This window comes from Piliocolobus tephrosceles, unplaced genomic scaffold (genome assembly GCF_002776525.5).
Source record: "Piliocolobus tephrosceles isolate RC106 unplaced genomic scaffold, ASM277652v3 unscaffolded_30466, whole genome shotgun sequence".
Lineage (NCBI taxonomy): Eukaryota > Metazoa > Chordata > Mammalia > Primates > Cercopithecidae > Piliocolobus > Piliocolobus tephrosceles.
In genome coordinates, this window is record NW_022313717.1 from 1 (window position 1) to 11,709 (window position 11,709).

An 11,709-nucleotide genomic window follows, 5' to 3' on the forward strand; every position below is an offset into this window, starting at 1 on the left:
ATGAGTCTATTATAAACTTCACCTGAGCCTTGACTGCTGTTCAGAAATCCTTTCTCTTAACTTCATCTCAAAATCTTTCAGTAGCAATACCCAACTTCATCCCAAGCCATTTAAATGATTTTCCTCTTTCTCTGCAAGACCTAAAAATAGTAGCTCCACAGAATTATAGTTTTCAGGACCATGTGAGAATGAGATTATTTCCAAAGCCAAATACAAATAAGGCACTTATTAATCATGTTATCGGAGGCCTTGCTAGGACTGATTCAATGACATACACCCTTCAAATACTAAAACTGTGAAACGTGTAAAAACTATATTGATAGCTAACTGTACTCACCACTGTAAGCTCTTTACCAGCTGCTTTCCGGAATGCCTTGGTCCACCTAACTTTGCGAGGATTGCGCTTCTTTTTAAAGTTTTTATGACATTTAGATTTGCAAAATCTGAACACCTACAAGAAAAGTTAAAATATTGAGAAGTCAACATTAAAAACTTTTCTATCATAAGACGTTACCCCTGCTAGATAAAAAATACATGCCCTTCTATGTAAACTGCCACTTAGAAATGTGTAAGGTATATCAGATTAAATGGAAACAACTATTTTTTGACTGTCAAACATCATCCCAACCAAAGGCTAAGGGCCCTGAAAATATTATTTTAAATTACTAATCATTTGTATAGAACAACAGTAAAATTATTTCAAAGAAAGGGAATAGCTGTAAGTAAAGTCATTTAAGTCCTTTCTTAATTCAGGATAATTTTCAAAATTCACTGTCTCTATACCTCAATGGGGATAAAAGTTTCAAACAACCATTCTGAAATCTCCTTTTGAGTCTTTCTGTCTTCCTTGTTGCAACCACAAAATCATTTCAAAAGCAACTAAAACTGGTGCTCTAATAGATTTGTTTTCGACTTATCCATAGATCTGCTAACAAGATTCTTTACTACTTTAACTCTCCATCTTCATCCTAAAAGATTTAATCCTTTAATAGTGCTAACTTACAACTTGATGATGCTTCAACATGTTCCTGAAATGGCTTATTAGGACTCATTTTATAAATCTAACAGTATTATTTTATTACTTTGTAATGCCTTAGAACACACTGCAATTTGTGTATGCAACTGGAGAAAATGGGAAGAGAAAAAGTAATTATTTCAGGTTTGTGGATCTTGGTAAAGAAAATTAAGTTGAATTATCATACCTAGAAGGTATGACAGATAAATAGGTCAAAAAAAAAAAAAAAAAAAAAAACAGTACAAACACTTCAAACTAAATAAGCCTGTGTCTGTATCACAAATCATACCACTTTTCACCTTTTATATATGTTGCCGTATGGGGGACCTCAAGTAGGTCACTACACACAGTAGGACAGTTTTCTTAGAAACTGTTGCTATTAGTTTAATCTGATCCAGGCCCATACCTCCTAGAGAGCCTTCTCCTAACAGACTAGAGTGAAAGCATGTCTATATCCTTGAGTTAATTTCAAATAGACTAGAAAATATAAGAACTACTAAAGTCTCCTGGAGTAGCCTACTATGAAATCATAAATAAAAAATGAATATATTAAAATCATTGTGAAACGAATTATATTTCATTTGAGTATTTTTAGCCCAAAATACGATTACTTTTTTAAGTAAAAGCCTCCCACATTTACTATCTACTAGATGACCCTTAGGCAAATTCCTTTTTCTACTATTTATCTAATAGGAGGACTAAACTTGTTTTGGCTCCTCTCAATTCCAAATAGATCCAATGAGGAATCTACTTGGTTCCTTATCTAATAGATATTACCTGAAAGGCACAATGAAGGATCTAAAGAGACTTGGAACCAGAGGAGGTGTGAAGGGGATTCAATTAGCAAATAAGGAGTATCTATGTGCCTGATGTTGTACTAGTGCTAAGGATATAAGAACAATTAAAATTTGGTACTCTACCTTGAAAAGCTTAGTTTAGCAAAGTGATAGTCTCACTTCGCGATCAAGAATGACAGAGATCTGACTAGGATATAAACAATGGGATAAAGCTATAATCATGTATAATGTAATATGTAAACACATATGAGGAAGTGGTTAAATCTATGGTGGTGTAAGAGGTGGATGGCTTATGTGTCAGGCAAAGCTTTATGTTCTCAAGGTTCTCTTTTAATTTAGTCCCCTAAATGCTAACATGCTAACAAATGATACCCCATACCTTGGACTCAAAGGTCTTCAAACTTTTCTTATTCTACTAATTCAACATGTATTAAGCCCTCATTAAGACTGTATTTTTCCTGTTTGCAAAGTATGTGGCAATATGGAGAATTGGCATTAATTCTACCCTTAATCCATTTATGCCTAAGAAGAGTAAAAGGTGAAGTTTCTATTAACAACAGTCTCAGAAACTAAGAGAATAAAGGCAGAAAGACTAGTTAAAGCCTGGGAAACATAGCAAGTCCTTGTCTCTACAAAAAAAAAAAAAAAAAAAAAAAAAAAAAATTTGATCTCTCCGTCTCTACAAAATTTTTTTTTTAATGTTGGGTATGGTGGTGCACACCTGTAATCCCAGCTACTCAGGATGCTGAGGAGGGAGGACTGCTTAAGCCCAGGAGACTGAGGCTGCAGAGAGCCATGATCACACCACTGCACTCCAGCCTGGGTAATAGAGCGTGAGACCCTGTCTCACAAAAAAAAAAAAAAGACTAGGCAAGAGGCTATAAAAGTGGTAAGTGCCTAATCTGAACTAGGGCAGGAAAGCAGAAAGAAGGCAAAGACACCACTATTTTTTCAGAGGCAGGATAGGTAAGTCTTGATAACTAGATACAAAAGGTGAAAGATTCAAAGATGACTCTCATGTTTCTAGCAAAACTATCTGGGCACTTAAGAGTGGTATTAATTCACAGAGCAAAAATATTTGAGGTACTAAGGAATTCTGTTTCAGTAGGCCCACCGTGAGGTACATCCAATGGAAAATTCAGATTTGGAGCTCAGGAGATTTAGACTTGGAAATCAAGAATATAAAAAAGGTGAGATACTTGTTCTTTGTTAGTGCTTCAGGCCCTCTATCTTTTATTTCCTCCATCAACTAACTCTCTTCTGGATCCACTGATCTTCCTTAGGCCAAGATGACTCCCAACCAACTCAACATTGTCCTTATTCTTCATCAACTTAACTTCCACTGTGTCTACCAAATCAATAACCAGGTCTTGACAGCTCTCACGATCTGTTGTTCTAATTCCAGTATCCAGCTGACAAGCACCCTGGACGAAAAATCACAAAATCGTAACGAGATCATGTATAAAACCATACTGCCTACTCTGAATTAGACACCAACCTGGCGATCTTTTGTTTCATTTTTATAAACTTCTTATCATGTTCCTGAGAGCAAATATTCAAAACCTTCTATGTTCTTCTTTTACCTTACCACACATAGCTTTGGTCCCTCATTTTCAGCTGAATCCCTTGCATCTAATTAATGGGGTCAATATCTTTGATCTGTTACAGAGATATAAAGTGAAGTCAGACTTGTAATTCTTTAGCATGTCAAATTCACCTTAATACACAGATTCTTAGACCCTCTTCCCCTCCCCTAAAGATTCCAAGTCAATAGATCTGGTGGAAACCAGGAATCTGTGAACGCCCAGGAATTCAGAAGCAAACTTAAGAAGTCAAATTCTGAGCAACAATGTGTTTCTCTGAGAAAGAGAGGAACGGGATTCATTCTGTAATGACAGGACAAACTCATGTACCATTCAAAACGTCTTTCACAACTAGGACTCATTTATTATTTACGTTTATAGACTTACTATAATTATACTTGTAGCCCTACGCCCAAGGCTCTATCATCATTTACAATCCAGTCACTTACTCAAACAAGTGGATTTGCTCCCTTCTCTGCCTTTTCTCAAAATGTTCAATTTCCTTCCACTTAGAAGGTCCCTCCGCTCTTTCTTCCGCAAAATTCAGGATCCAAGATAAATATCACCTCAATTCTGAGTCTTTCCGTACAGGACCCTCCCCAACTAACCCGCAGTACCTAATGCAGTAGACTTAATACATAAGTCTACTATTAAGCAATATGGAACACTTCCATCAACCTCTACACTTTAGTATGGACCTTAGCATAATGCCCGACAGGGTATACACTCAACAAAGTTTACTGGATTCAAGAACGTGGCCCACGTACACGAGTGGCCAAACAGCCCTCACAGACACCCAAGATTCCTGGTAGGCGCTAGCTGGGATCGCTCCTGAAGCTCCACGCTGCCAATGCCACCCAAGGGTGGCCTGATGGCCAGTGCCACTCGGGACACCAGGAAGGAGAAAAGCCCGAAGCGGAACACTGAGACCGGAGCCCCAGTTAAGCCACCCTCCCACGGGAACAGCGGGAGCAACCAGGGCCAAACCCGGCAGACGCAGAAGCACCCGGCACCGAGTCGCCGCGTCCAGGAACTGCGGAAGCTAGGCTGAAGCGCAGACCGGTCTCGGTTGCCTCACCTTGCAATCGTTGCGGACGAACATCATGCCGTGTCCAGGGTAGATGGGCCCCGAACAGAAATAACACTTCTCGATACGCATGTTGAATCCGCGTGGACCCCACCAAACAAACGCCAACCTTGAGAGGAAGTGACACAGCCGCGTCACCGGAAGTGACCTTCTTTCCCCCTTCCCCCGACCGGAAAAAGGCAAGCGTCCTTAGTTCTAGCGGGTCAGTTGAAGAAGCGAACACAACTGTGCTTCCGGTGGCCCTGCGGTCAAAAGCGCTGCCGTTTGACGCAGGCGCAGAGCTGCAGACTGGACCTGTTCGCCCTTACTTTGGGGAAATATGGCTCTGCGCCACTTTCTGAACTCGCTCTCACAGCGCCTATTGTTTTCCTCTGTGTATGTCGGCATTTACGCACGTTTTATGTATCTTTGGTTTGTGCTTTGCCCCCGAGTGCTATTGAGTGCGCTCTCTTAACTCGTTTGTCTACTGCCTGCCCTAGACCAGCCCTCGATTCTCGTCCCATGGTGACTTGCAGGGTGTAAGCGGCCAAGAACCTGCAATCCAGCGTTGCTTCTTCGAACATTATAATGAAAACGGTTGAGTCGTTGATGCTCCAAGGACTTTACCAGCAATTTTTTTAAATATAAAATCGTGTTCTCCGTCTCCCGCCTCCCATTGTAATTAATATACATATGTAGTAAACAAATATTTTCGGCTGGGCGCGGTGGCTTACGCCTGTAATCCCAGCACTCTGGGAGGCCGAGGTGGGCGGATCACCTGAGGTCAATAGTTTGAGACCAGCCTGACAAACATGGAGAAACCCCGTCTCTACTCAAGATACAAAATTAACGGGACGTGGTGGCGCATGCCTGTAATCCCAGCTGCTCGGGAGGCTGAGGCAGGAAAATCGCTTGAATCCTGGAAGCGGAGGTTGCGGTGAGCCGAAATCGCGCCATTGCACTCTAGTCTGAGCAACAGCAGCGAAACTCCGTCTCGAAAACAAACAAACAAAAAAAAAAAACAAGTACTTTTCGCCGGAAACTACCTCCTTTCCTAGACCTGCTGTCTTCCTCCCCAGGGGAAAAACAGTTCCTTTTGTTACCTGCCAGAGCTTTTCTGTGCATAGGCAAACATGTATATTTGTGTGTTTCCCTGTCTCTACGTGCTCTTCTTTATAATACTAGTTAATATACTATTTACCCTTTTCTGCATCTTGCTGTTACCTTGTCTCCATTGGAATGTGAGCTCCCTGAGGGGCAGGGATTTCAGTTCGTTTGGTTTGCAACTACATCTCAGTATCTAGAATAGTCCCTGGCACATAATAGGCATTTGATACACATTTTACTGTAAACGGGTATTTAACATTCGTTTATATATATATATATATGCCATTGTACGAAAAAGTATTTTAATTGGTCATTAAGCGATGGTCATTCTTATCTTTTGGTATAATAAGCATCTTTACTGACACCCCTTTTCAAGAGAGGGTTTATGTAGAACTGCTGGATCAAGAGGAGCTGGATATAGATATCTAATTTTAAAATTTGGCAGAGAATACTAAATTGCCTTCCAAAAGTTTTAACAATTAACACTCAGCATCAACAAATACGATGTCTGTTTCACTACACCCCTATGAAAAGTGATCTTTGCCAACCTGAAATGAAAATTTATCTTCTTCTTATTTCAACTTGAATTTAATTACAAATGATGTTAAGAATCTTTCACAATGTTTTTCAACATTTTTCTGTGAATTGCCTGTTCAGGTCCTACACAGTTTTCTATTGTTGATTTTCAACAGCGCTTTACACGTTAAGGTTAGTCCTTTGCTGAAATGCATTTAGAAATTATTTCCCTATGAATATTTTAAGCTTTGCGCATGGTCTTTTTCCATGCAGAAATATATGTTTTGTATATTCAGATTTATCCAATTTTTTATGATTTTGGATTTGGTACTTTCCTTTAAACTGCACTTCTCCAAAATTGTTTTTCAAAATGTTTTCTCTTACGTTTTGTAGTTTCATTTTTTTTGCATTTGAATTTTCAACTTGTCTGGAATTTAAGTATGAATGACATAGGACTCCAGCGTCTTTCCCTCAGTGCTATATATTGATAAAGCATCCTTTCCCCCCACTCACTCAAAATGTCACATCTATGGCTCCATTTCTGCACTCTGTTCCATCGTTTTACTTGTTAACGTGCCAGTGCCTGAATATTTAAATTATTGTAATTTTTTAAATAACTGGGTTTACCTCATCTCCCTTTCTATTAGTTTTCATGCTGCTGACAAAGACATACCCTAGACTGGGCAATGTATACAGAAAAGAGGTTTAATGGACTCACAGTTCCACATGGCTGGGGACGCCTCACAATCACAGTGGAAGGCAAGGAGGAGCAAGTCACATCTTACATGAATGGCAGCAGGCAAAGAGAATGAAAACCAAATGAAAGGGGAAACCCCTTTAAAATAATCAGATCTTGTGAGACTTATGCACTATCACAAGAACAGTGTAGGGGAAACTGGCCCTATGATTCAATTATCTCCCACAGGGTCCCTCCCACAATGCATAGGAATTATGGGAGCTATAATTCAAGATGAGATTTGGGTGAGGACACAGCCAAACCATATCACCCTTCCTTCCTTGTCCTTCTTATTCATTATTTATCTGGCTATTCTTCAACATTTATCTTTTCATTTTAATTCTAGAATCACTTTGTATAGTTATAATCTTCAAATACACCCATTTTTCCTTTTATTGGATACTTTTTCTTGTCTAGTCATTCAACCAGTAATTCCAGAGTAATGTTAAATAACAAAGGCACATACCAGAAATTTTAGTAATAAGCATCTGCCCAGTACTTTATTGTCAACCAAAAGACTGAAGATTATTTTACTTTTCTTTATTCTTCCTCTCCCATCCTCCTCAACAATTATGGAAGAGGCTCACCAGTCTTTGCAACCTTTACACAATTCCTTCCCAACTCTCAGTTTGTTCCTGCTACTTCACCAAGAAATGTTATACCCTTCCCATACACATGAACACCCAGGTCTACCCTCTTACCTTTGATGTCAGAGGCCACATCCTTTATCTGTGTTCTTAATACCATACTTTAAGGCTTCATCTGAGACTTTGTTCCCTTCAGTCTATGAACATACTCAGTGCTTCACTTTAGATTGAATGGTTGTATAGCCAGCCTTAGAACTGTTCTTTTCTTTCCACCTATTTTAATGAAATACGAGATTGAACTGAAATCTTGGAAATATGATTCCTTCTCATTTTTCCTTCTTAGGATTTATGATTCCTAGATCTAAGGGTATGTGTCTTTTACCATTACTGGAAAATTCTCAGTATCTTTTCATATAGTGCCTCTTCCTTCAGTTTCTCTAATTTCTCCTTCTAGAATTCCAACTAGATGTAAGTTGGAGCATTTTTTTCTTCCCTCTATGTCTTTTAACCCCTCCAGGACTTTCTCTTTATCTCTGTTTGCTGAATTGTGCATACTTTCCTCTGACCAGCCTTCTAGAATTTTCTCTTCAACTCTGTCAAACCTGTCATTTAACCTCTACCATTAAGTTTTGAATATCAATGGCTATATTTTTCATTGTTGGAAGTTTTTGTTTTTGTTTTTTTTAAATTCAAACAGGTCTGGTATCTTTAATATTGTCTTCTTTTCTGGATTTTTTAGTTCCTTTCATGTTTGTGATTATCTTAAACACTTTGACTTTATGATCTCCTTCTGATACGAATATTATTTGAGGTTCTTAAATGCCAAATCCTGCTGGCTGTGTGGTCTGCTGGCCCTTGCTAATGATAGGAAGTAAGGATGAAGAAGAAATAGATTTTAATTTTTCATTGTAATCTCATCCATAGTAGGGTGTATTTTAGCCTGTGCAGAAATATTCCATCTGCAAACATTTTTGCTGTGCTTCCACCAAGTAATCCAGAACAAATCACTTCTTTAAAATATTAATTTTTGTTAATTTCTTGATTTAACATACCCAGAAAAATTAGGTATTATACACTTTAACCTTAAACCTGTGTTGAGGCAGACTTGTGATTGTAAATTTTCACAAGAGATTAAAGACATAGACCAGGTTGGCCAGGTGTAGTGGCTCATGCCTGTAATCCCAGCAATTTGGGAGGCCGAGGTGGGTGGATCACAAGCTCAGGAGTTCAAGAGCAGCCTGGACAAGATGGTGAAACCCCATCTCTATTAAAAATACAAAAATTGGCTGGGTATGGTGGTGGGTGCCTGTAATCCCAGCTACTCGGGAGGCTGAGGCAGAGGTTGCAGTGAGCTAAGATCTTACCACTGCACTCCAGCCTGGGCGACAGAGCAAAACTCCATCTCAAAAAGAATAAGGAAAAAAACATAGACCAGGTCCTGGATTTCTGTGTGTTGGCGACAGAGGGCTGCAGTTTCAACACCCTACTCTCAACAGGCCCAAAGTTTTCTTTATTAATTCTTTGTAGTCATTATAACAAAGCATCCTGATTACTGATACTGGCAAAACCAAACCAAAAGCAAACCACATTCAGCATCAGGTTGTTGTAAGTTCCCTCTGTTGTCTGTTTTTTTGTTTTTTTTTTTTCTTTTTTGAGGCGGAGTCTCGCTCTGTCGCCCGGACTGGAGTGCAGTGGCCCGATCTCAGCTCACTGCAAGCTCCGCCTCCTGGGTTTACGCCATTCTCCTGCCTCAGCCTCCCGAGGAGCTGGGACTACAGGCATCCGCCACCTCGCCCGGCTAGTTTTTGTATTTTTAGTAGAGACGGGGTTTCACCGTGATAGCCGGGATGGTCTCGATCTCCTGACCTCGTGATCCGCCCGTCTCGGCCTCCCAAAGTGCTGGGATTATAGGCTTGAGCCACCGCGCCCGGCCTTGTTGTCTGTTTTTAAGAGGAAGAAGGTGGTCTTAGGGTATTGCCCATATTTTTTTGAGAAATCAACGGTACATTTTAAAAAATATGTTCATACTTTATCCAGCATTATCTAAGTATTTTATAATGGAAGAGCTTATTAGTTACATAAACACCTATATTACCAATAACAGAAGACCTGGAAATACCACCATAGAGATTTCCAGTTTATAAAAATACCAAGGGAAACATGTCTTAAATAGATTATTAGCCATCTTGACATCAACTTCAAAAGATCAGAATTTATTTCTCAGATTTTTTTTTTTTTTTTTTTGAGATAAAGTCTTGCTTCATCACCTAGGCTGGAGTGCAGTGGCACGATCTCAGCTCACCGCAAACTCTGCCTCCTGGGTTCAAACGATTCTCTAGCCTCAGCCTCCCAAGTAGCTGGGATTACAGTCATGCACCACCATGCCCAGCTAATTTTGTATTTTTAGTAGAGATGGGATTTATCCATGTTGATCAGGCTGGTCTCGAACTCCCGACCTAAAGTGATCTGCCTGCCTTGGCCTCCCAAAGTGCTGGGATTACAGGTGTGAGCCACCGCGCCCAGCCTGATAACATTTTTAATTACTTTTCCAGAATATGTTGTCTTGGCTGGCCCCTCAGTGAGCACCTAATGGAACATGTATCCCTGAATTTCATTTCCTTTGGCATTACAACCTGTGGTATGAAACTTTGTGATAAGAAATAAAGTTACATTCACACACAAATTTGACAGACTAGACCACTTTATTATAGCTTAATTGGCACATGGTTCACTGAAGATACACTTCACTTTTACATAGGCTTGTAAATAGAAAAATACATTGATGCACAAAAAATATAGTACTTCAATACCAAACTAAAATGATTTCCAAAAAGAATACAGGTTATTTCAATAATTAAAGGTGGCTCTTGTGTGTGCACTGTATCATGTATACACTTAATTGTATGTTTAAGGCCAGTGGAATCTATAGCTAATTACTCGGTTGGTTCTTGAAAACTGAAACATGCAAACATTCTTATGTTTAAAGACATTTAGTGTGTTATTCTAACACAAATACACCATATAAATATGCCCTGATATGTAGCTGTAAAATTATGTTGTACTCCACTGAAGTGTTATGGCAACTATAGAAGGCACTGCTGTGTGATTATGACCCTGCTCTTTTTCTTTTCTTTTTTTTTTTTTTTTTTTCTTGAGACAGAGTCTCACTCTGTCTCCCAGGCTGGAGTGCAGTGGCGCTCTCTTGGCTCACTGCAACCTCCACCTCCCAGGTTCATGCCATTCTCCTGCCTCAGCCTCCTGAGTAGCTGGGACTACAGGCGCCTGCCACCACACTCGGCTGATTTATTTTTATTATTATTTATTTTATTTTTAGTAGAGACAGGGTTTCACTGTGTTAGCCAGGATGGTCTTGATCTCCTGACCTTGTGATCCTCCCACCTCGGCCTCCCAAAGTGCTGGGATTACAGGTGTGAGCCACCACTCCCGGCCGACCCTGCTCTTGAAATGTCTAAAACTTTTCCTGACTAGCATATACAATTCAAATGCACAGGCCTCAGTGACTTCTTTAGAATTTAAAGGAAGCCTTCATTTCAAGGATAGAAATATGCAAAATTTTACCAACCATGGCTAAGTTTGTTATGGGAGCAGTGGAAGGTCAGTGGAAAAAAAAAATAAGGTTTTTCATTATACTTATATTTTTCCTTTTTTAAAAATAAATTTAGGGGGTACAAGTACAGTTTAGATACATGAATATATTGTGTAGTTGTAAAGTCTGGGCTTCTAGTGTAACCATCACCCAAATACACTTGTTTTTTTCTAATTACAGTTCTACCAAACATTTACCACCACAAAATACATTTACTTTTATTCTTTATTTAAATTATAGTGAGTGATATTTCTTCCTAAATAGCCATTAAGATCTCTGGAAGTTTTGATCTACTTTATTCAAACCATTTTAATAAATAAGACTTTTCACCTAAATGAAATACCTTTGAATTTTATACACGACTTCCATGAAACCATACCAAATTAAAGGTGGTTTTAATATATGTTTCATGGAAGTCGTGTATAAAAATCAAAGGTATTTCATTTAGGTGAAAAGTCTTATTTATTAGACAGAAGGTGGACGTTCCAGCCCACCATGGTTCTCATTTTGGCTGTGGTCACCACCCTCCCAGCCCTGGTTCCCACTTTTCCACTATCTGCTGGTCCTATGGGCGTCAACCCATACTAAGTCCCTAACATATCTCCAATGATGGTAACATCAAAGCAGGCAGTTTGCAGGTAGGAAGGAGCTGATGGAGGCCAGTGCAGAGTGTGAAGGCCAGCGGATTAATCCCT

At 39.4% G+C, this 11,709-nt stretch overlaps 1 protein-coding gene across 1 annotated transcript; it reads right to left on the reverse strand.

Moving 5' to 3' along the window:
* Nucleotides 1-280: 280 nt before the first annotated feature.
* Nucleotides 281-4,628, reverse strand: LOC111535410 (probable ribosome biogenesis protein RLP24). The gene is made up of 2 exons (XM_023201716.2): nucleotides 4,474-4,628; nucleotides 281-451 (listed from the first exon to the last, which is right to left on the reverse strand). Exons 1-2 carry the CDS (start codon nucleotides 4,552-4,554, stop codon nucleotides 281-283), a joined length of 252 nt encoding a protein of 83 aa, XP_023057484.1. The 5' UTR covers nucleotides 4,555-4,628.
* Between the last annotated feature and the right edge of the window lie 7,081 nt (nucleotides 4,629-11,709).